General features: G+C 51.0%; 10 protein-coding genes across 11 annotated transcripts in view; 7 read left to right on the top strand and 3 right to left on the bottom strand.

Annotated features, from left to right (window-relative positions):
- Positions 1 to 305: 305 nt before the first annotated feature.
- On the top strand, positions 306 to 3,449 carry PV06_08101 (uncharacterized protein; the record flags this gene model as incomplete). Its single annotated transcript, XM_016409402.1, has 7 exons — positions 306 to 359; positions 422 to 769; positions 816 to 1,057; positions 1,105 to 1,322; positions 1,377 to 1,722; positions 1,774 to 2,347; positions 2,410 to 3,449. 7 exons carry the CDS (start codon positions 306 to 308, stop codon positions 2,830 to 2,832), a joined length of 2,205 nt encoding a protein of 734 aa, XP_016259710.1. The 3' UTR covers positions 2,833 to 3,449.
- On the bottom strand, positions 2,910 to 3,818 carry PV06_08102 (uncharacterized protein; the record flags this gene model as incomplete). Its single annotated transcript, XM_016409403.1, has 1 exon — positions 2,910 to 3,818. One exon carries the CDS (start codon positions 3,816 to 3,818, stop codon positions 2,910 to 2,912), a length of 909 nt encoding a protein of 302 aa, XP_016259711.1.
- Positions 3,819 to 7,733: 3,915 nt separating this feature from the next.
- Positions 7,734 to 14,074, bottom strand: PV06_08103 (uncharacterized protein). The gene is made up of 2 exons (XM_016409404.1): positions 8,283 to 14,074; positions 7,734 to 8,224 (listed from the first exon to the last, which is right to left on the bottom strand). Exons 1-2 carry the CDS (start codon positions 13,934 to 13,936, stop codon positions 7,813 to 7,815), a joined length of 6,066 nt encoding a protein of 2,021 aa, XP_016259712.1. The 5' UTR covers positions 13,937 to 14,074; the 3' UTR covers positions 7,734 to 7,812.
- A 252-nt stretch (positions 14,075 to 14,326) lies between these two features.
- PV06_08104 (pyruvate dehydrogenase complex dihydrolipoamide acetyltransferase) lies at positions 14,327 to 16,674 on the top strand. The gene is made up of 4 exons (XM_016409405.1): positions 14,327 to 14,585; positions 14,641 to 14,693; positions 14,759 to 14,982; positions 15,036 to 16,674. The coding sequence occupies exons 1-4, from the start codon at positions 14,476 to 14,478 to the stop codon at positions 16,161 to 16,163; spliced, it is 1,515 nt and encodes a 504-aa protein (XP_016259713.1). The 5' UTR covers positions 14,327 to 14,475; the 3' UTR covers positions 16,164 to 16,674.
- PV06_08105 lies at positions 16,631 to 18,496 on the top strand (the record flags this gene model as incomplete). 2 transcript variants are annotated; one of them, XM_016409406.1, is made up of 4 exons in its annotated part: positions 16,631 to 16,654; positions 16,720 to 17,233; positions 17,283 to 17,713; positions 17,794 to 18,496. In XM_016409406.1, the coding sequence occupies exons 3-4, from the start codon at positions 17,592 to 17,594 to the stop codon at positions 18,446 to 18,448; spliced, it is 777 nt and encodes a 258-aa protein (XP_016259714.1). In that variant the 5' UTR covers positions 16,631 to 16,654; positions 16,720 to 17,233; positions 17,283 to 17,591. The 2 variants fall into 2 exon arrangements, with proteins under 2 accessions (XP_016259714.1, XP_016259715.1); XM_016409407.1 differs by having other exon boundaries at positions 16,654 to 17,233; positions 17,794 to 18,448.
- Positions 18,497 to 18,699: 203 nt separating this feature from the next.
- PV06_08106 (uncharacterized protein) lies at positions 18,700 to 21,105 on the top strand. Its single transcript, XM_016409408.1, has 2 exons — positions 18,700 to 19,643; positions 19,777 to 21,105. Exons 1-2 carry the CDS (start codon positions 18,772 to 18,774, stop codon positions 20,558 to 20,560), a joined length of 1,656 nt encoding a protein of 551 aa, XP_016259716.1. The 5' UTR covers positions 18,700 to 18,771; the 3' UTR covers positions 20,561 to 21,105.
- PV06_08107 (uncharacterized protein) lies at positions 20,639 to 20,992 on the bottom strand (the record flags this gene model as incomplete). The annotated part of the gene is made up of 1 exon (XM_016409409.1): positions 20,639 to 20,992. One exon carries the CDS (start codon positions 20,990 to 20,992, stop codon positions 20,639 to 20,641), a length of 354 nt encoding a protein of 117 aa, XP_016259717.1.
- A 727-nt stretch (positions 21,106 to 21,832) lies between the features above and the next one.
- PV06_08108 (uncharacterized protein) lies at positions 21,833 to 22,638 on the top strand (the record flags this gene model as incomplete). The annotated part of the gene is made up of 3 exons (XM_016409410.1): positions 21,833 to 21,980; positions 22,057 to 22,142; positions 22,330 to 22,638. The coding sequence occupies 3 exons, from the start codon at positions 21,833 to 21,835 to the stop codon at positions 22,636 to 22,638; spliced, it is 543 nt and encodes a 180-aa protein (XP_016259718.1).
- Positions 22,639 to 22,939: 301 nt separating this feature from the next.
- Positions 22,940 to 23,251, top strand: PV06_08109 (uncharacterized protein; the record flags this gene model as incomplete). Its single annotated transcript, XM_016409411.1, has 1 exon — positions 22,940 to 23,251. The coding sequence occupies one exon, from the start codon at positions 22,940 to 22,942 to the stop codon at positions 23,249 to 23,251; it is 312 nt and encodes a 103-aa protein (XP_016259719.1).
- Positions 23,252 to 26,036: 2,785 nt separating this feature from the next.
- PV06_08110 (uncharacterized protein) overlaps positions 26,037 to 26,595 on the top strand; it is a gene marked incomplete at its 5' end in the record, with an annotated part of 1,793 nt that continues 1,234 nt past the window's right edge. Inside the window, one exon of the mRNA XM_016409412.1 lies at positions 26,037 to 26,576. Coding sequence (XP_016259720.1) covers positions 26,037 to 26,576 — 540 coding nt within the window. The remainder of the gene's footprint in view (positions 26,577 to 26,595) is intronic.

Here is a 26,595-nt window from a genome sequence, read left to right on the forward strand (position 1 = left end):
GATAATTAGAAGTGTAGATTGAAGACTGAGAAGAAGATGAGAAAGAAGATGGAGAGCTGCGAGCACATCCGTCGTAAAAGCGGCAGCGTCTTGGGAAGCGCGCCGTGGACAGAGCATTTCACCGCTTCTTAAAGCGCCGAGGCACAGGTTCGGCACCGATTTCACTTCTGCGGCCAGAAAGCTGGTACAGACTTGCCCTTGTCATCCTCCTCCCATGTATTTGAACGTTTGAGGCAGCTCCTGTCCTCGCTTAGCATTAATCATCTGGTACATAGTACTGACCGAACTCAAACTCCTTCCTGGCCATGTCCGGTCTCGACTTGTCACGCACTGCCTGCACACGGTGTCGTGACCAGAAGGTAGGTTCGGGCTCTCTGATGCAACAGCCGTACTAATCCCAGGGTGATGCTTTCTGCAACAGCTCAAGTGTAGCCGCGAGTATCCCATCTGTCTCCGCTGCAGAAGACTTCACGGACACTGTGTCTATCCGCGGCCGCATGACCGTAGTAGACAGAGGGCCGAGCGAGCGCTCGCGGACGCCTCTACCTTGCTTGAGTCAACGCAAACCAGGAAATCTCATCTCGAGCCTCAGCCATCGCAGGGAGATTTTCCCAGCTCAGACTTGATCCGTCAGCATTCATCACAGCACGAGCAGGCTCACCCAGGGTTTTTCATTCTACCTGGACAGCATGGACGGACAAGAGTAGATGTGCATGTGTCACCCAAAAGCACAGAGGGACTGAGGACGGTGGCAGACATTCCATCTGATGTACGTTGGCGAATCTACCGGTTCGAGTTAAGTTAATCTCCACAAGTCGTACCCTCACCAGCTCCGGGATGCCCAATACAACAGAGACAACGATCAAGCAGATCATACACCACGCTCTGGCGACCCTTCGCTCCCACCGCTCTCGGCCGGACTTGGACTCCTGGAAATATACTTCTCGCGGGTTTACAACGCAAGCCTCCTTTTTTGGAAGCCACTCCTGTTCCAGCAGTATGTCGAGGGCAAGATACCCGCGTTTCTACTTCGCGCGATTTTTGCGCTCTCGGCTTTGTAAGTTCAGCTTCGCTCAAAAAGACAGTCTCCTAACACTTCTACAGATTTGTGGGTTCGGACCAGCGTAACTTGGAGGGGTACTCCGAGCTCCGTGCTCTAGGTGCTTTCCGTCATCGCAGTCTTCCTTGGGCCCAAGCTGCTGCTCGAGAAGCATGCTCCCTCGCAACACTCGATCCCTCGCTCGAAGTAGTCCAGACTCTAGAATGTCTGACGTTGTATTGGTTTGGAACAGGCCAGTCCAAGAGTGGCGATCTCTCTCTCGGTAAGACTCCGAAGGCTGCAGCTTTCATCTTATTGCTCACGCCTTTTCCAATAGCGCTTGCGTATCGCTGTTGCTGTGTTCTGGGTTTCAATCAAAGCAAATCCTCACGGTCAGAAAGCCCTAAAGCCTCACTAGATGCGGAATTGCAACGACGATGTTTGTGGGCTTGCTGGGCCTCCATGTGCATTGTCGCTGCACCAGAGCCATACTTGCGCTGTTGGGGGTCAGAGGTCGCAAAAGTTCCTTTACCCGCGCGAATTGATCGAGAAGCCTCTGGGATCAAGATCAGACACAAACAGTACCTAGACGCAAATTGGGTGCCCCATGATATACAGGGTCTGGGGGAGGTTGATCACATGCTGCCAACAGCTGCCGTATTGATGAAAATGGTCGGTGTCTGGTAAGCATTTTATCGAGTAACATGGCAAAGTCTTGACTTCTTCGCATTTAGGGCGAAAGTCCAGTTATTCGCACTAGACCGTCAGGCCAGCGATCCATCCTCGAAACTCGAAGAGCCGGGCGCTCTAGCAACATGGGCCGCTTCGGTTCATGCTTCAATTTCCTTGGCTCAGCGCCAGAAAATCCTTGACGAAGCTGAGCTTGGAGATGTCTTCGATGAAGCCCACCTGCTTTTTATGTGCGATGCCCTTCACAGCCTCTCTCAAATAACGGTCTACTCCACAATGGTACCACTCTTCTGTGGTCTAACAGCACAGACTACTGTCGATAGCTCGTTGGCGCAATCAAGCGCAAGCGTCGTGGTTGAGAACGCGTGGTTGTTCGCCAATCAGCTCAAAACCTATCGCGAATCTCGTCGAGACGCAACGTACATGTGTCCACTTATCGGACATTGCGCTTTCACCTCCGCAGCAGTTCTTCTCACTTTCGAGTTTGGTCGTAGGAAAAATGGGTCTGACGGTTTCATTCCAGGACTCGAATCCGTCGACACCGTATTACCCGTGGTACAAACTAACGTCAAGATTCTTGATGAACTGTGCAGATATTGGGAAGTCCTACGTCGACCTGTGAGTGATTTGTTCTTCGTCTCAACATAATTGCTGCCTCTTTAGCTAATGTATACGTTTAGTTCGACAAGATCTTGGCTGCTCTAGAGTCGCTGACTGCCAGTGCTGGCGCTAGGATCTCTTCACCGTCAGTATACAGTGATAGACCTACTCGTCAACGCCCTCTCCAGGCTCTTGAGGCGCCCTTTCCAACCAACCAACTTCATACCCCGAGTCAGCCAAGCCACGGTCTTCAAGAGCAGCCGCATACAAACACCGACATGCCCCTGCAACCACCTTCGGCAAACATTGGCCCACAGCAAGCAATCGATTGCCTATCTTTCAACAATGAACCCCAAGCCAGCAGTGGTGAAATTCTCCACGATTCAAACACTCTCGGAATGGACGACTGGTGGAATAGTTCCTTCACAGATGCGGGCTATGAAAATCTGGCAGTGCTCGAGCCAATGATGCTCTTACGTGGAAATTGGGATGGGCTTCAATAAAACTATCTAACGACCGCGACACGACTTATGGCTTGGTCTCGCCACACACGATGGGTACATGGTAGGCCGTACCAGTTTTAGCCAAATGCTGTTGCGAACCAATCTCTACTGTGGCCAGCCGCGATGTTCGTATCGGATCTCTCTGAATACAGGCTCATATGACTGGTACCAGGAAGGATCTGTATGTTCTTGAATGGAGAAGCGACCTTACTGAAAGCCTCGATTTCCAAATCCCAAGCGGTGATGTTATCGCCCTCAGCCACAATCATGCAGACCTTTGTATCCAGAATTCGTCCGAGGAACGGGAAAACCGAATAATTGAGCAACAGTTCTGCCGACTCTGTGGTGCTCCAGTGCTGATGAAGGGGAGCTTCGTGCTTTTGTAGCTCCAAGAACACTTCGTTCACGCGGGCAAAAGGCCAGACCGAGAGTTCTGTGCCAGGAGTGGTTGTTGCAAACGATATCTTGCCGCCGTTACCCTTGCTGCGAGCCCTGCGATCCCTGAGGATATAGTCCTGAAAGTCGCAGAACCGGGTCTCCCCATGGACTCGCTTCATATTGGCGTGACCATCAACGACAGGCACCACGCTGACGGCCGCCTTGACTCGGCTGTCGATTGCCGCCAGGATCAACACATGCCCACCACTGTACGATATGCCGAAGACACCGAGCCTGTTTGAGTCCACATCGTCGCGGCTCTCGACGTAAGTCAATGCGTTTCGATAGTCCGAAATCTGTTTCCAAGGGTCTAGGTGCTGGCGACGGTCCCCTGAACTTTCTCCAAAGCCTGCGTAGTCGAACCCAAGGAACTGGATACCCTTCTCATTGACAATGCGTGCGATGTGCGGCAACACAATCTCTTTGGTGTAGCACCATCCACCTGCGGCCACTACGGTGGGAAGCTTTCCCGCGGCGCCTTCAGGACGGAAGAGGGTGCCGACTAGGGTGACACCGTCACTGGGGAATTCGACTCTTAGTTCTGGCATCGTGCGAGGTCGTTCGGCGAGCGAGCTGGATATTTCAGTTGTCGACGTATCGAGACAGGATCCCGGAGCAAGCAAGGGGTTTGGACGATTTATATTCGTCTTCTTCGGCTGCAGTTTGTGCTTGCAGCGTACTTATACACAAACACGACTACACATTCGTTTCGTGAGTGTTCATCTTAGCAGGTCAATGTCACAAGAACTTCCATCGACTCGTCCGACGGTAGACGTCAGCGACTTGTACTGTTCCGTCGGAATCGGTTCCGGGGTCGGGGTCGGAGTCGGGATCACAATTCGCCAAGGGCGTCGTCCAGACCGTGCAGCTGAAATGTTCAATGCAGGAAAGTAACGCCTCATAGCCCAGCTGTATGGTGACGCTTCCCGAGTGGGATTGGTCCATCTTACCAAATGCTATTAACGACACATCCACTGAGGTTGCGCCCAATGAGGAAGCTCGTCGAATGGTATTTTTGATTTCCAGGATTGCCGTTCGAAAGAGGAGTAGGGCCCTGACCGCCGACTTTTCAGCCGGCTGATATAAAACCAGCCGGGATGCTGTCTTGCAATAAAACTCGCTTCTTTGGGTTATCAAACATCGCCCCATTGTTCATCAGCGCCGAATGAAAAAGCCGAATCCGAAACCGATCAGATATTGGGTGATTTAAGCCAAATACCACCATTGAAACCCCACAGGCTTCTTATCAGGACAATAAGCGCGACGTGGCTCCTGTTACCATCGCTTCGCCATGGTAACTGAGTTTCGGTGTTGGTGGCTCCAATCCATCTCAATTTCGCTCGAATTAAGCCAACTCGTATCCAATCAAGTCGGCTAATCGGGATAACGGTGACAACGAGAACGTAACCGCGTGATTCATGGGAGTGTTGTAACGGATCCAGTAAATTTTGTCCAGTGTCTGGACCTTTATTCTCGACTCCGATCGGCACTTCGATCATCTACCGAAATGCTGGTGTTGGAGCAGAACAATTCCTCCGGATTTGACATCAACATTCGGCCCTGCTCCTCTTTCCCTATTGATTATACAGTGAACCAAACTCGTATTGGGGCTGGAAATTAATGTTCTCCCCATATTTCCCCAGGATCTCCCCGGACACATATATTCACTTCTAATTTGTCAGATATAAAAACCAGACGAATGTTGCTCTCGTCCACCTGTGCTTGGATCTGAACAAAAAATTCTTTGAATATATCCCCGTACCTTGGCCATGCCTTCCCCTGAGCTCGCAACCGACCAGAACCGTCGAGTTTTGGGTTCAGTGAAGGCGAACTCATACAACTTGACAGTGATTCTGTTCGCCTCACTCGGATCATTTACCTATGGCTATAGTTCATCCATCATTGCATCGGTCTTTGGCCTTCCTCCTTTCTTTGACTTTTTCAATCTCTCCTTGACCGGGCCAAATGCTGCAGAAGCAAACGACATTATCGGCGGTACTAGAAACCTTTTGTCATACAAATTCCCCATAGCAAAGCTGACAAAGAGATAGCCGCGAATGGCCTTTTTTACGGGGGTGGTATCATTGGCGCTCTTGCCGTTAACTATATCCTGAACAAGTTCGGTCGGCGCAAGTCGATTCAATTTATATGCGTCATCTGCATCATCTCTGGTGCTGTTCAATGCGGTGCGATTCATATTGCAATGATCCTGGTGGGCCGATTCGTCAGTGGCATTGGTGTGGGGATGATGCAGGTGACTATACCTGCATATATGGTAAATGTCCATGCCGTTTTCCTACCGGGCCCCGTATAATAAATATCGATTATCTGGAGAATACTTACTATTTTAGTACAGTCAGAGCTGTCCCCCGCCAAACAGCGTGGCCGGATGACCGGTAACAATTCCGCTCAGAAACCAGATGTTTGCACGGGCGTCTGCTAACGTATCGAACAGGATCACATGGTGTTTTGATTGTGGTCGGTTATGTGAGATATACCAGCAACCTTCTCACGTATTGTTCCTAATTGACATAAATCTCTGACCAGACTGCAGCTGCCTTGGCTGGCCTCGGATGCTATTTTGCAGAGCCTGAAGTGGGATGGCGCCTCTGCCTTGGTCTTCAGATCGTCGCTCCGAGTCTCCTGCTGGCAGGATCCTTTCGGCTTCCAGAATCTCCAAGGTGGCTTCTCTCACAGGGACGAGACCAGCAAACATTGGATGTTCTGCGCCGTTTACATGATCAAGCGGATGATGATACCGCAAGTCACGGCGCCAATGGAGAATTTTACCAGATTCTGGTTCAACTGGAGCTCGAAATGAACAACAAGATACTGGGAACTCGGGATATGCTGAAACGGCCATCTTACCGAAGAAGAATTTTAGCGGGTCTATTGGTTGAGTGTGTTTCTCGACAGCTGTATTCATGAGTTCTCTCTACTTACCCATCTATGGCGTAGATTCGCCTCCCAGTCCAGCGGTGTCCTCGTCATCAATAACTACCAAATTCTGCTCTATAACAACCTCGGACTCTACGGCTGGCTCCCGCTTCTGCTCTACACTATATTTTCGGCTTGGGGGGCCCTTTCAAACTGGGTCAACTCGCTCATCCTCGATCGGCTCGGACGCGTCCCGGTTCTCACTTACGGTCTCGTGGGCTGCATTTCTGTCATGGCCGTGGAGACAGCCTTGGTGGCTTCCTATGCTTCAACCTCGAACAAAGGAGGAAACGCGGCGGCCGTGGTGTTCCTCTTTTTGTTCATCATGTTTTACGGGGGCACGCAAGACGCCAGTGGCTACGTGTACTGCAGTGAGATATTCCCGACCCCAGTGAGAGCCCAAGGGCTGGGGATATGCATTGCAGGCCTTTTCGCCACTGCCCTCGTGTATACCCAGGTGTATCCTACGGCTTCTGCCAATATCGGATGGAAGTACGTCGCCAAAACCAAAAAAAACTCTCTCCAAAAGACAGCCAAGCCACATTCCCCGGAATCGCTGACCGAGTATCAGGTATTACCTCGTCTTCATCCTGGTCCCCGCCGCATGCGTACCATTCGTCCGGCGTCTCCCGGAGACCAACGGTCTGTCACTCGAGGAAATTGCAGCAAGGTTTGGAGATGCGGTGGCCGTGGATATTCGACATCTTACCCTCGAGCGCAGCGACGCGGTCAGCCAACGTCTCCAGGCAGTTGGACTCGGGACCAGATCGGAGGAAAGATCGAGACAAGCTGAAACCAAGGAAGACCTGGTTGTTAGTCATCACGATGCACAACCAGGTTGAAAAACAAGACAGTCTGGTTGCTTGGGCGAATGTCGGGGGAGCCAACGTATTTGAATGTTAGGGATCTCAAGAATGTAACTAGTTCCATGAATTCCTGGGAGTAGACGGGGAAGCACCAGGTGCACTCCGGGCGTGCCAGGATCTGTAACTCGACAACAAAAGCCTCGATCTCAGAGGTACTCCTCCTTGCTCATGTAGAGAGAGAGGCCTTTTCAAGGATTGCGCTGCGACGCTCGCAGCGCTTCTCATGGCCTCCGTCGACGTCCTCGTTCACTCGTAACCCTCCTGTGCTAATAGCATTGCGCCGCTTAGTCGCCCTTGCTGCCCGAAACTCGATAGAGAGACTAGAACTTCATTGTGCACTCGCTGCGCGCGCAATTCATCTTCTGTCCAATTGCTGCTCTCTTTTCCAAAGGAGAAGAGGCACTCTCACACCGCACGCTCTCACGTAGTCAATTGATAATGACCCTCGAAGTTTCGCCGAAATTTCTAAGAGGGAAAATACCTTAGTTATTGAAGTGAATGTTTTTTGTTTTCAGGGCTCAAGCATAGTGATTAGTCTATTGGTACCTACGTTAAAACGCGCCATTCAAATTGCCCGAAATAGGTAGCGTGAGAACCTTGTTTTCTGTCGTATTACTACTAGAGTAACGTGTCACTGTCCTTTAAGAGTCAAAACATATATCTCACACGGCATGATCAGATCTTCTCTACCTACATATTGTAGTTTGAAAAATAATTCATACAAAATATCTCTCTCTCTTCACACCGCTCCAGTACGACTTGCTCTACTTCCTCTCCGTCCATAACTCAACGACGACGACGAAGGGCCTGGACTCGTGGGGGTAGGACCGACGCTTCCATTCCTCATCGAACTCACGCTCCCATCTCGACCTCGACTGGTGGCCATGATAAAATCTGGCATGCCGAACTGTATCTCGCCGACTCGACGGAAGATACCCCACAGGGCAGAACGAAGGTCGGTGTTGATTTCCTTCTCCAGCAACCCAACAGAAAGAGGGTAGAATGTTTCGAGATGTTTCTGGAAGCTGTCCCTGGGGAAATTCGTGTATCCTTCTAGGACGTCAATGACGACAGGTCTCCAGGCCACAATGTTTCGTTGCTGAGTTTCTTCGTCGAGCAGGATAAAGGAGCGGATGATGTCCGCACATAGCCTGGTAGTAAATTGTTAGTCCTTAGTTTCATATACCAACACAAAAAAAAAACACTTACGGGATCAATGCCCCTTCAGTCTGATCTCTGCTTGACCTCCTCTCCTCGCCTTCGTCATGGTACATCCTCAGCAAGATACTGACGTAGGTGTTGGCGGATCCAGATTCTTGTTTCAATAAATTGGGCGGCTGTCTCATGAATCCTTGTCGCCATAAAGCCATCCTCAGATCCTTGTCGCCGTTGAACTTCTTCGCGAATTGATATGATTTCTTGAGCAGCGTCATGAGTCTTAGTAGTTCCGGTGAGGGTATTTGAGCGTACACCGAGTCATTGGAAAAGAGTTCGGCAACCGTCTCAATCATGAGCAACTGGAGAACACAGTTCGTGATAATCTTGTTGAAAAAGCGACGACGTGCTGCCGTCACTACTGGGGCAGGAGCTTGCATATCTGAATGAGGTCGATAATCTTCTAGCTCTTGTGCACCTTGCTGTGATATCTCGGGAGGCGACACCACCGGTTCCTTGTGACCATCCGCAGGTGGACTGGCGAGTGGAAGCTGTGCTTGTGTTCCATTTTCTGTAGGAGTTTCGACGATTGAGCTTCCTGAAATACTCAGTCCATCACCACTATCAGCAGATGGTGTTGGTCGAGCATCGGACATTGTGGCAGCAGCGGAGAAGAGTTCATAAGCCGTTGTCCGGTTGAAGAGCTCAACAAACGCTGTCACAATCCTAGCCCAGTGTTCGGGTCTGAACTTTGTGACGTTCTGCAGAATGAGTTGCTGAAGGCAGTTGCTGCCAATCCGGGCAATGGTATCGTTTTCTTGACAAATGCACAATGTCAAGAGGTCCAAAAAGCGGTCCAACATGTGCTCTAATGAGTCGAAGTAGTGCGTAAAAAGGGTGATCATGTTTCGCAGGGCTTGAATCATGGTGGTAGACAGCCAAACAGACAGCTCCTCGTGGTTGGGAGCCTTAGACATCTCCGACTTAGACTGCAAGACAACAAAGATCGGATACAGTACTTGGCGCCACAGAGTATCCCAGAATTCGATTGGAAAATCTCCACCGTATCTTATCAACGTCTCGAACAGGTAATTCAGAGCTCTTGATCGGACTTCCAGATCTTCCCCTGTCATCAAGACGTCTTGGTAGGCGATAAGTACCGGATACCAGAATTGCTCTTCCTCCGTTTGTGATGTCGGTTGCTTTACCCCAGCGACAATACCTGAAGCATCAGACTGGGATGATCCTCCGTGGCGTCGAGACAGCGGACACTCGGGAGTCTTGAGCATCTTGGGCACTGTAGATTTCAACAGTTCGATGGCCTGAAGAGATTTCTTCTGGAATTTCAGATTCTTGGAAAACTCGGTTAGACAGACAATCAGGTCCGGGAACGAGCCTTGCGAGATCACAACGCCAAACCGAGTGTTATAGATCTGCGTAGTGTAGTCGAAAGCAATGTTGACAATGGCCTCATACTGCTCTCGGGCCGCAACAGAGAATACGCCAAACATTGTCTTCCAGCCAGACCTGATGTTTTCCCCTCGAGCCTGTATCATCTGTATGAGGCATCTCAACACCATGTCTTTGACGGTGACGACTGTGCTATTTGCCATGACATGCTGGAAAGGTTTGAGAAAGTCTTTTTGAAACTTGAATCCGGGCAATTCCTCGATTTCCAAGAATCTCATCGAGAGTTGTCGAAGAGAATCAAGTGCAAAGAAGACGACGGCGGTGTTATTGTGACAGCCGACTTGATTGAAATGCTCACCCAGGACCTCCCATATCCGTGTCCACTCTATCCTGACTCTGGTCATGTTATAGTAGCTGATCTCCACCAGCTTTTGTAAGCTGTAGGTCCTAGGAGAATCACTATTTCCCGAAGACTGAATCTCTTGCCAGCTAACATCGCTTAGAGCCCTGACGAAATCGATAATGGCTTCAGAGGACAGCTTGGCGGTGTTGGTAAATATTCTATCCACTCCGCGGATCATGTCAGTAGACATAGTCTCGTCTGCAACTTCCGGACGGAAGCTGTGCGCTGATCTGGGTCTTGGACGTCTGGCCGGTTGCATAGACCGTCGGCTGCGATTGTTGTCTCTGGCGTTTGAAGGTGTGGGAATATTGGCCCGCGTGACATCGGGAACAACACCTTCGTCAATACCAGTAGACAATAGTTGAAGCCTGTCAAGCTGGCTGATGCACATGAGAACCTCCCGCCATGAAGATTTCAGCACATCGCCTTCCGACAAGGCAACCTCGATAAGGACTTTCAAAGCTTCCAGATTCTTGGCCATCATCTCCTTCAAGTTGCTCAAGTTGGTGAACTTGGCCAAAGCCGTAACGAAGGCAACCCTTGGGGTTTCGAGATCAAATCGGCAAGATATTCTGATGGCTAGTCTCAATCCATAGAGGCACTGTTTGATAAGATCAAGATTCTGTGCATCTTGCATCTGACTCGAAAATGCTGATAGAAAAGACATCCAGGTCACATTGAACATGGGCCCGACATGCTTGATTGATGTCGCTGGAATGAATCGGGACAAAGCTTCACGAACAGCGGATCGCTTCTGAGCTCGAATGAGGCTTCGATACAACTGCTCCGTCTTGTTGGCCATTTCTTCCGAAGCTTGAGCATATTTCTCCTTCTGTAGATCCCTTCCGACGTTTGCAAAGACCTGCCCGGCTCTTGACGCAAGACCAGTTGCCGGAGTAGCAGCCGTGATCCCTAATTCTGCGGCATGTTCCCTTTCGGACGCTAGGACAATCTCGTTGCTGGCGATTTCCTCGTAGATGGTAGTCAGGTAGTCTGGTGGCAAATCTTGTCCATCGTTGATACCACGGTTGTTCTTGATAAAGTCTTCCACGGTCATTCTTTGTCCTTTCATCTTGGTACTGTGCTGATCGACATTTAGCATGATTACAGAATACCCCAGCACGTAGGCTGTGTCTGCATTCGCAAAAGCATTAGGATTGCCGCTGAGATAACGTTCCGCAAATTTCAGCATGAAACGATCGATCTTTTGAGCTTCTCCAGGAAGTCGGAAGCTTTGCAGGAATTGCCTGAGAGCATCCACAAATCTTCTTTTACCAAAGTCCATAAGATCAACAAATGCATGCATGATCGCAACGTTCGATTCATCGCCCTCGCCTAGAAATTCTCCCAACATGGCTTTGTCGAGCCTATCATTGGCATAAAGGAATTTCGCAATATCCTGTGGATTGTTGCTTCGAATAAACCCGTCGGATATGAGGGCCTTGATGCCTCGTTTAGGTTTGAAGTTGAATTGTCTTATAGCCTCGTTCAAAGCTGTTTTCCGTTGTCTGACCTTTTCAATCTCATTGGGGTCATCTTCGGCTACCGGTGTTGAGACACCAGAAGCAGGAGCAAGTCCTGGTACACGTGGCGATGGTGGAGGCTTCTCTCCGTAGTCAAGCGACTCTCTCGAATCTTCAAATGAACCCCTCGAAGCTGGATAGCGGGATCCATTGGAGCGGTCCGACTGGTCTTGACTTGACCAATTGTCAAGTGAGGTTAATATTTCGGTGAGACAGCGGAGTGATTGCTGCTTCAGAACATATTCCACTGGTATCGGCGGCGGAATTGGTGGCGGGTGACTAAGGGCAGATGTAGTCAAATTAGGGAGTAAGGACCCCTTCGAATGCCACTCTGAGTTCGCAGCAGACTTCCCTTGTTGCTCCTGGTACTGGTGTTGCTGGACTGGTGTGATGAGCACTGGAGTACTACAGATCCTTGACAGATGTTCAATGATCTCTTGGTACATATTGTCCAATGCAGTGCGGTCGCAGTCATAGTTGAGGTAGACCTCCACCAGAGCACGGGGATCGCCCGACAATCTCTCCAAGACGTCCATGAACATCTGCTTCTGAAATTGAGGCGCACTACGCCTTTCCAGAACTGCTAGATAAATCTCTTTCAAAAACACTTCAAGCTCTTTCTTGAGTAAAACGCGCATGTGCTTAAGAGAAAGCCAGAAAATCTCGCAGCAGACTTCGTAAACCCGGGAGACCGAACTGGAGGCATTTCGTGAAAGACTGAGACATAAATGTGGCTTGGCTACTTGCAGAAATGGAGTATTTTCATCATTATTGCCGCTTTTGATAATCGAGAAAGACGAGGTAAATACCGTCGTATAGTTGTTGATAACATGATAAATAAGATGAAGGGAAAGAAGTTTAGAGCGCATATTTTGACTTCGAAGATCCTGCTGCTGGTCGTGACTCAAAGCTTTCTGGCTGAGTTTGCACAGTGATCGAAAAACGAGAAACGCATCTTTGATATAGATGTCGTCTTCGTCCTCCTCGGCCTCCTCACGATCTTCTTGGAGACTCGTTCGCGAAATAGGCCCCGAGCTAGACCGAGTATTCTTACGGTCTCTTTTAGCTCGCGTCACAGTAGTAGGAGCTGAATCAGCCACAACTGCATCATCAAGGTGCTTTGTGTTCTCGAAGCTTTGTAGGGTCAACTTTTCAGGCGCCTGAACGGGCGTGTCTGACAGCTGGGGAGGGGTCTCTTGATCAGGCGTATCCAAGTGCCCATTTAGTCCGTTCAGTGATGCACTTTCGAATGAGGCATCCCCGGAGAGTGCTTCTTCAGATTTTGAAACTTGCTCCCTAAAACGCGCTTCTTTCACATCTAGTCTGACTCTAACTCGTTCAAACACGGTTGCGATCATCTGAAGGAGAGAACCCTGTGCGACTTGCTGATTCTGGCTAGATTTTGAGTAAATGAAGATGTTGTATATCTGGCGGACGGCTTTGAGTAGACCGGCACCATGCACCACTATTTTGTCGTCCAAAACGGCTGCGAGCAAGGATTTGATGATCTGCTGCTGAATTTCGGCGGCGGTCGCTTCATTCTCGAAGCAGTCGCAAATCGCCTCAATGGCTCTCTCGATGAGCGGTGGTGTCTCGGCACCACCAGTATGATTTGTCGCAACGGCAGGGAAAGCAAAGTAAGAATAGCTAATCAACTTGCCGATACAGTCAAGCGCGGTGACCTGCAAGGGTACGTTGAACGATTTTGTGGCCATCTGTAGAGGCTGAAAGATGATCTCTGGGTTGACCGGCTGCTCCGAGTTCTTGATGTTTGCCAAAGCTGCTTGCACAGCCTCTGTGAATTCCTTGTTCCTGCGCACCTCCTTCGCGGCTCCGATGGATTCCAGTGCACTGACGACGAAGACTGTGGAGCTGACCGGTAGTGGGCGGGAGACCACCGTAGATCTCGAATCTGATCTGGTTGGCCTGACCTCCGATGCTGTCTCGTGCTGAGCCTGGTTGGTGTTGTTGTCATCTTGCGAAGGTAGTGACTGGGAGTCCTCCCTGACCTCCCGAGCAATCTCTGAATCGTTGGACTGGGTCGCAGTATCAAGAGTCGAGGCATCTACCTCCTCCTGTGAGTGACGTGGTTCACCAGAATCCACGTGAGATTCGGTGGGCGTTGTACCGTCGCTTTGCGATTCATTGTCATACGCATCGTCCTGCAACGTCTCGGCTTGGGTATCCTCCTCCGCATCGGCGTCTTCGACCGTTATTGTCACTGCAGGAGGTACGGCGACCTGTGGAGGTTCTTCTGATGCGTAGCCATACTCGGGCTCCTCCACCTCTTCCTCCGAGCCACTCTCGTGCTGAGGATCGTCGTGGTCTGAAATGGGCTCGGTTTGGTGCTGCTCACTTTCTACGCCAGACATCTGGCCGGCAAGTGAGAAAAGACTCGGGTCGGAGTCAAGAGAGGGATTAGGATGGTCGTAGGAATGTCAAATACATCGGGCACATCGCAGTCGTCAAGGCTGCCAAATTATTTTGTCTGGGAGCCGAACCGAGTACAGTGTACAGATGTCTTATTCTTATTCCCCTAAGCGCATGCCGCGGAGGAGCATAAAGTTGCTGGGTCCAAGTTCAGAGACGCGAGGCGCTAAAAGTACGGTTGAGTAGAGGACACCACTAAGCGCAGTCCCATGCATCACCTTTGCAGGGGGGTTCCATCGAACTCCGCCAGCCTTGATTATTGGGCCTATGGGCGGGCGAGGCTCCGGGCTACAATTCCCAACGCCGACAGAGCTTCTCCTCCGGCGCCCGACAAGTTATTTTCTTGAGAAGCTGCCAACAGTTCTGTTCTCCCTACAAAACTCGCCGTTGGGGTTTTCTCTTCTCTTCCTCTGTCATTCCTTTGCCTTGCCCGGTTGCATAGCGGTTTGCGATAGCATTTGCGCAGCTGCTGGCTTTTACCATGGCAACCTCAACACTCCTGGCTCGTTCGGGGTCGAGGCTTCTCCTGCAGACTTCTCCCAACGCCCGAATCAGCCGCAGTGCTTTACAAAGACTGCAGAACACCACAGGGTATATTCAGCCTTCAGACGAATCCTAGCGAGAGAAACTGACCATCTTTCTCTAGAATCCAGCCGTTTCCTTGTCTCTCAGTCCTCGGCCGCTACTATGCCTCAAAATGTGCGCAACCATCTCAACCCAAGTCTAAGCAATTGTATTACGAGCGCTGACATTGTTACCTCCAGCCTTCCCTCCCCATACAGTGATCACTATGCCTGCTCTCTCACCTACGATGACGGCAGGCAACATCGGTGCCTGGCAGAAGAATGTTGGCGACACTTTGGCCCCCGGTGATGTCTTGGTCGAGATCGAAACAGACAAAGCTCAGATGGACTTTGAATTCCAAGAGGAAGGTGTCCTGGCGAAAATTCTGAAGGAGTCTGGAGAGAAGGATGTTGCGGTCGGAAATGTAACTTATCCCAGAGCCTATGTTGAGTGATGAATATGCTGACAGAGCTCTAGCCAATTGCTGTTATGGTCGAAGAAGGCGAAGACGTCTCCGCCTTCGACTCCTTTACCCTTGACGATGCCGGCGGCGAGAAGGCTCCTCCGAAGGAGCAGCCAAAGGAGGAGGCCTCCGAAGCCACAGAATCGCCAGACTCCGCCTCAGCGACCGCCCCAGCCGGTGGAGCAAAAGAATCCCAAGAGCCTGCACCTGAAGCTGTGGAAGCTGATACAAGTGGCGAGCGTCTTCAGAGCGTCCTGGACAGAGAGCCAACTGTGAGCCCAGCTGTCAGAAAGCTGGCTCTTGAAAAGGGCGTCGCCATCAAATCCGTCAAGGGCACTGGTCCTGCAGGCCGAGTCACTGTTGCAGATATCGAGAAGTTCAAACCATCGGCAGGAGCAGGAGCACCCGCCGCTGGAGCAGCTGCAGGCCCTACCTACGAGGATATTCCAGCCAGCTCAATGCGCAAGACTATTGCTGCCAGGCTTAAGGACTCCATGAACCAAAACCCTCACTATTTCGTCTCAACCACACTCTCGGTGTCGAAATTGCTTAAGCTAAGGGAAGCGCTCAATGCTGCCTCGGATGGCAAATACAAGCTGTCCGTCAACGACTTCCTGATCAAGGCCTGTGCGGTTGCTTGCAAGAAAGTTCCCGCTGTGAACTCAAGTTGGCGAGAAATCGATGGACAAACAGTGATCCGCCAACACAACGTTGTCGATGTCAGTGTGGCTGTCGCTACTCCTGTTGGACTCATGACTCCGATCGTCAAGAATGCCGACAGCATTGGTCTCCAATCAATTTCAGCACAAGTCAAGGATCTCGGAAAGCGAGCACGAGACGGTAAACTCAAGCCTGAAGAATATCAAGGCGGTACATTTACAATCAGCAACATGGGCATGAATCCTGCCATCGAAAGATTCACTGCCGTCATCAACCCTCCACAGGCTGGTATCCTTGCAGTCGGCACCACCCGTAAAGTGCCAGTTCCTTTCGAAACCGAAGAGGGCACGATCACCGAATGGGATGACCAGATCATCGTCACCGCCAGCTTCGACCACAAGGTCGTCGATGGCGCTGTTGGTGGCGAATGGATCCGGGAATTGAAGAAGGCAGTAGAGAATCCTTTGGAGATGATGTTGTAGTGCTCTTCAGTTGGGTTTGGCTGGATCTTAGCGCGGCGGATGCGGACAGGGGCATGTATAAAAGATATTTGGTTTCTTTGAGGCAAAAAGTCACACTCATGAATTGCCTTGCCTTCCAACGCTAGTAATCAGTGTGTCTGCACAGCGAGAACATTTTGGGTTTTACGATCTGGTCTTTCCACTCCCGGTTTAAAATGGTGATGCAGAAGTCAACCTCTTTTCTACCGGTTGGTGTGAGCACCGAGTGGAACGCTTCTCTTTCGCCCCCCTTCACATCGATGCTCTCGTATGGCTACCGAAACGGGAACATGATGTGCGGCCTCGTGAGATTAACTATTTACCATCGAGAGAGCTGTACCAGTCCTGTGGGTTGGTAGGCCTTGTTCAAGGACTGGTGATGCTTCTATGTAAGAGAAAGCACGCCTGGTGACTTTTGACGTTATCCACTCTGCATCTGCGTCCGTTGCTGAAGGGCTCCTGGGGTAATCAAGGTACGTCGATCCTCCATAGGTATCCGTATATACGAGGTATACAGGGATTACTGAATTTGGACTAGTTTGATATGCAGAGCCTTGTTGGGTTTTACGTAGGGGGTCTGTCTGAGTGTCTACTCAAGCCTCGATGCCTATTCTGTTCAAGCAGAGTTCGATCTCAGTCAGGGTCCTTGACTTGGGCGGCCCTCGGAGTCCAGACAAGGATGCCAGCATTGTCACTTTTGACAAGATGCATATCCGTACGTTCAAGCTATGCTGTGGCTGCGTGGCTGGGGAGCTGCCCTGATGAATGTAAGGGCCATTAGCAGACGCATCAAAGCCAGCCAGACGACCCTTGATACATATAGGACGCTTTACCATTTGATGGGCCGCATAATGGGGTGAATTTCTTTCTCAACAACCATTCCTGAGTCTGGTAGCTTCCTTCCCCACAATGAAAAACGTCATACTACGCCCTCTAGGCGTTCTCCTGCCCTAATGGCAGTAAAGACAAATGCGGTGGCATCAAATGATCGTCCAGACTGGAACCTAGGTGGTGTTTGGGGCAAGGCCAGCGGTGTCAAAGACACCAACAACGTATGCTCTCTCTGCCACTTTCCTTGATGCTATGTCTGATCATTCACAGGTATGTGTCTACTAGAACATCCGCTATGCGTCGCTGCCTGTGGGAAAATTGCGCTTCAAGGCCCCAGAGTATCCGCCATCCAAAAACGAGCCTCCTCCTTTCCCATATCCAGTTTGCTACCAGATCGCCGATAGCAAGTGCCTGGCAGCCAATCCATTCGACGAGGATGCCAACTGTTTCCCATCTTACTTTGCCAACCAGACAGAGGACTGTCTGTTCGTTGACGTCTACGTCCCGGCAAAAATCTTCAAATCTCCCCACCAGCTCAAGGACCTTCCCGTCGTGCTCTGGATCTATGGCGGTGCCTACATGTTTGGATCGAAAGACCAGTACGATCTGTCCAAAGTCCCATTCTATTCAGGCGATGGCATCATCAACACTGCGAGTAGGAACAATGGCGGTAAGCGCCAGTCGATTATCTACGTGACAGGGTAAGTGACCAGAACGGTAAAGCCTGGGCGATTATTTATCCCGAGTCGAAAACCTGTGGCTTACATGTCTGCCTCCACAGGAATTACCGCCTGGGAGCATTTGGCTGGCTCGCAGGTGATTACATGGAGAAGAACGGCGACCCGAATGCAGGACTCATCGACCAGCGCGCCATGATGCAGTTCATTCGCGACCAGATCGGTAAGATAGGAGGAAACCCCAAGCAAGTCAGCGTCTGGGGAGAGTCTGCTGGTGCATCGTCAATCATGCACCATTTGACCATGCCCAAAAACATTCGGGATCCACTGTTTAACCGAGCGATACTCATGAGTCCCGCTTACCAATGGCTATGGGACCGCAAGGGCGACATGAACGATACCTTTACTCAGTTTCTAAAAAACGTTGCTACACAGGCGAAATGCGCGACCGCAGACATGGCCTGCTTGCAATCGACAAATAGCAGTGTCTTGCCGCAAGTCAATCGACTAATTTTCCAAAAGCAAGCCTGTGATGGAGCCATGCCTTTGGGTCCTGCTGTCAACGGCAGCACTATTCCAACATTGGCGGCAAATAGCTATACGAAAGGCCAAGGAATGTATTGCTGGCTTGCAATGCATTCCGTATATCCGGATAAGTTAGAGCAATGTGTTATTTCAAGGACGGTCTTTGTCATGAGGAGAAAACAATACAGGGTCCGCTCGAAAGTGAAGGACGATATCGGAATGTCTGCAGTATGATGAGATTGATGCGAGAGATACCAGAACAAAACCCGGGTCAGGGACGACTCTACTTTTACATGTACTCTCATTAAGTAATAGCTATGTCGCCATGATGTCTTTGGAGCAAGGTAGTACGCCTCGACCAACCAGGCGCTGTAATGGCGGCCCACTGGTTGGCCCTCTTGGAGATACGGAAGGGCGCAGGGATTTTTAATGCACGGCCTGTGACTACAGTATTATTCTATTCACTACATATCGTCTAAAATGAACCACACATTCACACATAGCAGGTATAGATCAACATTTAATTTTCTTTGTTCCATATAGACAGGAGTCGAGCAATGTCTTCAACAGGTACTCACACTGTGGTACTAAGTGATCTTACGCCGCCTACGCATCATGGCCATACAACACCATTACACACCAGAATCTCGTCATCACCCAACACCGACACCAACGACAATAGCACCACCACAATTCCAGACGCATCTATCGATGTGAACGCATCAATTGAAGGCGAGGATACCACTTCAACCTCACTCGGGGTGGGCGTGCGCACCGCCGTCATCATTTTCCAACTCTCGGCCATCAATTTCCTGGCATCTTTTGCCAACGGCGTCATCGTAGTCGGTCTGCCGGCCATCGCGCAAGACATATCCCTCTCCCAGGAACTCTACCTCTGGCCGAGTTCGATCTACGGCCTGACGAGCGGGGCGGCGCTGTTGCTTGCGGGGTCCATCGCCGATGTCGTGGGCAGCCGCGTCGTGGACCTCACGGGCATCGTCGCCGCGGGGGTGTCGACGCTCGCGTGCGGCCTGAGCAGGACGGGCGTGCAACTCGTCATCTTCCGCGGCTTCATGGGCGTCGCCATGTCGATGCACCTGCCCTGCTCGGTGAGCATGGTCACGCAGACGGTGCCGAGCGGCAAACCGCGAAACATTGCCTTCTCATGCCTGGGGCTCAGTCAACCGCTGGGATTCTCGTTTGGTCTTGTGCTGGGCGGCGTGTTTGTCGACACCACCGGCTGGAGAACGGGGTTCTACGTCCCCGGCGCGGCGATCCTGGCGTTCGCCGCGTTGGGCTTCTTTGTGCTCGCTGCGCCAGACACCCTCACGGCGACCAAGGGGAAACTACACGGTCTCAAGACCAAGGTGGACTGGGTCGGAGCCATTATTGCGAGCGGTGGGCTGGCCATGTTGTCTTATGTCCTTGCGTAAGTGGAACCCGGGCTCTACTCGCACACGGTTACAGATTTGCTGCCGTTGATTTTCTTTTTTTTTGGTCCTTCCCAGCGTTCAACACACGTCACAAGAAGGAAAAGGAGACGGGGCTAACAACGGCGACAGGGTATTGAGTGCAGATAGCGAGAGCATTGAGAAACCAAACGCCATTGCGCTCTTGGTCACGAGCGTCGTCTTGATGGCCGCATTTCCCTTTTGGATCAGGATACAGGAGAGGAAGAGGCGTCCGGCGTTGATCCCGAACTCGATCTGGAAGAATCGCGCTTTCACGAGCGTGTGTGTCACTGTGCTATTGTCTACGGCGGTCATGAACTCCATGGAGCTCTTTTCCAGTCTGTTCTTCCAAGAGGTGCAGTCACTCTCGGCCATCCAGGCTTCGCTCCGACTCCTGCCTGCACTCATCTTCGGAACGGTTCTCAATTTGTCCACGGGCTTGCTGGTCGACCGCCTCCCCGTCTTGTGGCTTGTGCTGGTCGCTTCGATCTGCACGGCCGGGTCGCCGTTGCTGATGGCCTTGATCAGTCCGAGGTTGGACTACTGGCGGGGTGCGTTCTTTGCTCAGGTTCTCGAGCCGACGGCCGGTGATATTTTGTACACGGTCGGCCTGATCGTCATCAGCGATGGGTTTCCGGAGCAGATGCAAGGTCTGGCGGGCGCGGTGTTTAGCACGGTCAGCCAGTTTGGCATCTCTTTGGGATTGAGTACCATGCAGGTCATCTCCAACCTTGTCACCGAGGAGACGAAGTATCGCGACAAGAGCTCTCCGCCGGCATTGTTGAAGGGCTACCGAGCGAGCTTCTGGGCCATGTTTGGTGCCATGATTCTATCTTGTTTTGTTGCTGCATTCGGTTTCAGGAAGGCCGGGAAAGTTGGATTGAAGCGGGAGTGAAGGAGGAAGTGTTTTTCGTGCCTTGCTCCGTACGGCACTGAGTCGCTCTCCCCTACAAGACCCCCTTCTCTGGCTAAACTACTTACGAATTTGACTGAACAGAGCGACGATGCCCAGTACCACAAGCGCCACGTCTGGACCATACGCTTTACCCGCCTGCATTTGTAGACCGAGCCCAAGCGTAAAGAATACGACGGACAGAGACGCGGCAAGGAGTCTAAGGACGCGACCTCCGAAGAGCAAGCTGACTCCTATCAGTGTGTCCATTATGGGGGTGATGGTGGCCGTCAAAGATCCATCGTCTGGGGCGTGACTTTCTTGGAACGCGTACCACTGCGGGGTGTAGACGCCGTGGGTGAATCTGGAAAAAGCGCCGAGCAGGACGATGGATGAGAGGATGTAGATTGGTAAATTGTCTGTCGGGGAAGGCATTTTTGACGTGACGATAAAGTAATGTGGTTGTTGGTTAAAAAATGTCTTTAGATGTAGCTCGATGATGATGCCGATGATCTAAAGGGAGAATGCGTAAGGACGACGAAGATGGGGAAATTGAGATGTATATCAACTTGTTTCGGAGTACTTCCTTAGGTGATCATAGCCGGGCTTGATGGGCGACCGGCATGCACAACAGGTACTTAAACGACGTGGTGCCAATCGTAAGTACTCAAAAAGACTTACGAGGACTCCCTGACCCTACGAGGTTCACCCCCGTCCCACCATTCGATTATGGGTCGATCCTTATCATGCAAGAATAGTATTAATGCTCTTTGGGCTACGTTATCCCGAGGTCCTAGTACACATTACGAGGAGCAGTTCGCTCTCATACATCGTAACGAGGAACAAGGCCGAATGTTGCCGTGGGGAAGGCTGTGTACGAAGTACAGAGCAATACGCGGGTTCCTTGTTATATCTCTTGTTGGCGCATACTCTCAGAGTAATGTTTCCACAAAGTACGAGTCCAAGAAGCCCAAGAATCGTCTCCTGTTCCGGCGTGAGATTTAATGGAAAGCGGCCCCCGACGAGGCCCCCAACTCATCCTTCTGGAACCCACATACGGAGTATTGTAGGCGACATTACTGGCACCTTTGTCCTCCGTACAGCAAGTGACAGCGGGGAGCCTAGTCACCTGACTGATCATCTGGAAGAACCGCAGTTTACGGTAGTTCCAACTCTCCGCTCATCTTTGGTGATATTGAGGCGTTGGATGAGGCAGCGTGCCTTTGCTTGAATCCTTTCTTCATCTCACGCTGGTTTGACTTGCTCTCAAGCGCCATGACGTACGCAACAGAAAAACCATACCCGAGTAGTAGAAAGTCCTTTACTGGGAAGAGAAAACCGGTGCGCTACTGGACCTCCGACGACCGTGCCGCCCACCGCGTCTTCAAAGATAAGTCGGCAGGCTTTGAACGACGATCTTATTGTACGTTCGCTGGCCTTCGCATTCATGTGTGGGGTGTGATACTGACAACAGATTCCTCCAGGATCTTGCGAGACAGTTGCCAACGTTGACTTCGACCCGACGACTGAACAAACACACGATCGTTCACGAGAGCCTTACACGGCACAAGCAACAACGAGAATTGTTAGTAGCTGCCGCGATGCAGATACAAGAGGCGATTATCGACGGAACGCTATGCTCGATGAGCTGAATGGTTAGCGTGCCACCAATATCGACGTCTTCGCCCCAAATTTGCCCTGTCCCGTCGACGAAACACTCCTAAAACCCCTTTCTCAATTACCTCATGAATTCTTTGGGACTTTCAAAATAGATCTGGGAACAAGGTGGCAGCGGCGGCGAGGATCAAGAGGAGTTCTTCCGTGAGTCAAATGTCAATCAGCTGCACATCCAACCAGAAGAAATCATATACGGCGAAGATCAGGACGAGTTGACCAATACAGATCAACGATACATGCGACCGGTTGAAGAGGCCACATATATCACACGCGACGACGAGGCCGAGGCTAGTTCTTTCCATCATCCGAATTCCATCACACAATTGCCGCTGACGATCGACGAGAACGATGTTGCCCTACACGACCGAAATTATCACTTCATTAGACCACCAGGCGTATTATGACCCTGGTTTTGATGGGACATTGGTGCCTCCCGCATCCGTCGATTTTCTATCCCATTGTTACAGCAATGACCACGTTCGATCTTTGGAGTAAGAGCTTCACCGTGAGGCATACAACCCGTTTATGCTCGACGCATTGACACAATTTCCGCATGGCAGACTCTGCTGTGACCTGGGATTCTTCTGAGCCTCCAAAATATTCTCTTTAGTTAGACGACGAAAGCGGGCAACGATGAGAATACAGACACGACGAATATTCGAGTGAAACCAGAAATAAGTATTTTCATTCTCGATTGAATACTTCATGCAAAGCTACATGACTCCCTCTGGTCGCAGAAATGGTGCAAATGCTATGGTATCTGATTATAGCTTCTCCATCATAGCCTCGATCTTGACTCGGCTAAGGGGCTCGCCGCCCTTGAAGAGGTCGAGGGTATCATTCAGACGCTGCTGCGTGACGGGGTCAGCCACGATGGCCTTTTACAACTCGGCCCCCTCGTTGGCGAGGCAGTCGGTCTTCGTGTCTGCCAGCTTTCCGTCCCAGTCTGCCACTGCGGGGGGATCGTCATTGACTATCTTGGCCAGGAGGTCGGACAGTTTGCCAGAAGTCACATAGACATGCTGTGACTTCGGTTGGCCCTCGGCGGGCTGTTCACTTCCGTCGTACGGGAGCTTAGCGAGCCCGTTCAGAACCTCGTGGGAGATGTTGGCCGTGTGGCATCCTATTTCTCCAGCGGTCATGGCCTCCTTGGGAGCAATGAAGCTAAGTTTAAGAATAAAATCAGCCTTCCTACTACTTAAAATTTTTCATCGCGCGTACAAATAAACTTTAGCTTACCTGGCGTTCTTGAGGAATGGCTGTTCCTTGTCCGTCTCCCTGCACGATCGTCGGTAGGTCTCGAGTACTGGGTTGCGGGGTCCTCGACGTTGGGGCCACAACTTGAGATCATCGTGGGCACGAGTCTCTGTATTGTACACGGATGAGCCACTTATCAGATTGACCACGCTTCTTCTTTTTGGGTGTCTGTGTGCGTTGCTGAGTTACCGCTATGATAAGGTGACTTTGCACAAGCAGTCTTCTTGGCCACAGGCAATGGCCCGAGCGAGACTGAACAGCGCGGTACCCAAAGTGCGGATTAGCCCGGCCTCGACGATCTTTGCACCATTGAGTGGGGGCCCCGTGGATGGGATCTTGATAAAGAAGCGGTCGCGCGAGATACCTGTTCTGCGCAACTCCTCAAAGTACACGCGGGCATGTTTGACGACGGCATAGACGTCGTGGGCTCATGAAGGTAAGACCTGGAGTAAGGCACGACCATTGATGTGATTGATGTCCTTCTTGACGAGCAAGACGGCCTAGGCAGAACTTGTCAGTCTCCCCAGAAACGTACTATGATCGTCTTCCCAGTCGAGGGTACGTACCAGTCTGGTATAGATTCTAAGCCATCCCTCACTCTTCGAACGATGTCCTCGACCATTTTGGCGCTTTTCTGCTTGTTAAGCTCGATATCTGGGTTTGATGGGCATGTTGTGGACGTATTCTGGGTCTAGCCAGTCGATATCGACACTTGCTGTTCAATGTTTAGAATTGGGGGGTTTTCTCTTCTTTTCTCTGGTCCATACGCTGCTCGTCCAGCTTTTCAAGCCATGTTTGAGTCCCGACACTGCCCACCATGTTTGATCCTTGTAACGACGAAAAAGAAATGAAGCTATGAAGAAATGTGTTAATACGCACCCGTTGTCTGATACGGAGTTTTCCGAAAATGATATCACCGTTGTCAAAGCACTCTTTCTTTCTTTAATTCGTGTTTACAGTCCAACTCGTAAAATGCAAGGGACCTGCTCCTGCCTATGTACGTACCCTCGTGTGAGATCAACCAAAGAATTTTTCTTCGTAGACAGAAACCCGTGGATCAGACACTGAGGGTGGGGGTCTTTACACACACACAGGTCGGTCGGCTGGAGGCGGACAACGCACGTCTGACATGGGAATCATACAACGGTGAGAGTGGATCTGATTAGCACTCTTTCCGATGAAGGAGGGCCGTGTGACTGTGTCGCACACAGAGCATACATATGTCTGCTGTGCGAGGCCAGACTAGTGGTACCAGACTACACAGCTGAGTCATCGAGCCCCTGTACAGGTCCAGAGCGTGAGGGCATACATGGCCATAATGTGCCTTCTCCGCACAAACATGGTCTCACTGGGGTTCCCCAGTCCCTGGACGGGGTCCTGGGAGGGGTGGCCCACATGGGGGCCATTTCCACATTGTCATTTGCCAAAACTATAGTAGGTTTTCTACTAGCACGCTATACCAAACCTGATCCACTTGTTTTGTACCTTTTGTCCACGTCAGCAAGTGGTATCCCTCGACAGCCTCGAAAGACGTCGTCTACCTACCCGTAAGATGATGGCCTGCCTTTGGGCGATGGATCTTCGCCGCTACGAACCAACAGCCCATCCCTAGAATGTGGTATGGCTTCAATCTTCAATGCCGCAACTAGATCGGCCAACCTTACGACGTGGTGTTAGATTTCGAGACTATGCATTCCCGTGGGGATCGAGTCCGAAGTAGAACATCAGAGCTGCTTTCAAAGCTTGATCTCCCTGGCACAGCGCTCTTGAACCTGCGACAAGTGGCTCACTCTTGACCATGGACAAATGAAGTCCGTTAACCTCTTGGACACACTGCACTGATGGCCTGGACATTGTCGTTTCAACCGCCGTTAGCGAACACGTGAAAAACCTTGGTTGCTTGGTGTTCATTGTTCCTTCGAGTTCACTTCTGGGAAACCTGACTGAAGACGCGCCACAGCTCCTACGCCGGGAGCAAAAGACCTGGCTTCCTGGACCAATGTTGGAAAAGCACGTGAGGTGTGGGGATGTGAACGTGAGTTACGGGGCCACCGACCAAAAAGAAAGGCTTTGAGTGTCAATGGGTTAATGGAACTTGTGGAGTTTGGTGGCGGCGTAGCGCACACTTCTCAACTTGGTTGGGCCACATCCGGTGACATGCAATACAAAGATCTCCCACTCTGCTTAATGAATCACGGATAGAAATGGTTTGCCGAAGAACGTGCGCGCCGGATGCGGGCATTTCCAAGAACAACATTTCCCAATCCGGCAATCCGGGCTTTGATCTCGAGTATGCACATACGCATCCGGCACTCCAGGGAATCGAGCGCTTTGTATTGTTGCCCCTATTTATCTGGCTGTATTCTCGTGCTCGTGAATGTCTACTCTTGTACTTCTACACGCTTGTAACCTCTCCACTCTTACCTCCTCTTGGTTGGCACCAAAAAAAACCCTTCATCGCTTCAATCCCCTTCGGACCCGACCTTGCAAGTCGACATTATCAACGTCCCCCAATCTTCTTGTGTCCCGCGAGAGTCAAAGCACCATGGCCTCTACGGAGAAAGCAGAGGAAGCCGCGATATTACCTCCCGATTCCTTCGAATATCTCAAATCCATCAAATGTCACCAGCCCGAATTTCTCCGTGCCCGGAAGCTTCGCATATCATCCAGCGAGATACCTCGTCCCGACCATCGTCTGATAAGATACAAGGCGAATCGTGAGCGCGAAAAGATGCTGGAGGTGATAAACAAGGTGTACCGCCTTCCACGCTACCCGAAGGGTTGTTTTAGAGAACTCCTTCAATGGCTTCACCGGTTCGACTTCACTCAAGACGAGGAAGAGGAATTTGTCAGGTTTCTTAACGAGCCTTCGGGGTTCGATCCGGAAGGTCGGTTTCGGGTAGTCACACCTTTCCTTCGGACCAAAACTCACAAATTTTTCGTCGGAAGTCCAATGTTACGAATGACTGCTGCCTGCGCAGATCAAGGCGACACCACAGACGAGAGAGATCAAGACGACACCACAGACGAGAGAGACCGAGACGACACCACAGACGTGGTAGCTCAAGATGACACCACAGACGTGGTAGCTCAAGACGACACCA

The sequence above is a fragment of the Exophiala oligosperma genome (assembly GCF_000835515.1).
Source record: "Exophiala oligosperma strain CBS 72588 unplaced genomic scaffold supercont1.8, whole genome shotgun sequence".
NCBI lineage: Eukaryota > Fungi > Ascomycota > Eurotiomycetes > Chaetothyriales > Herpotrichiellaceae > Exophiala > Exophiala oligosperma.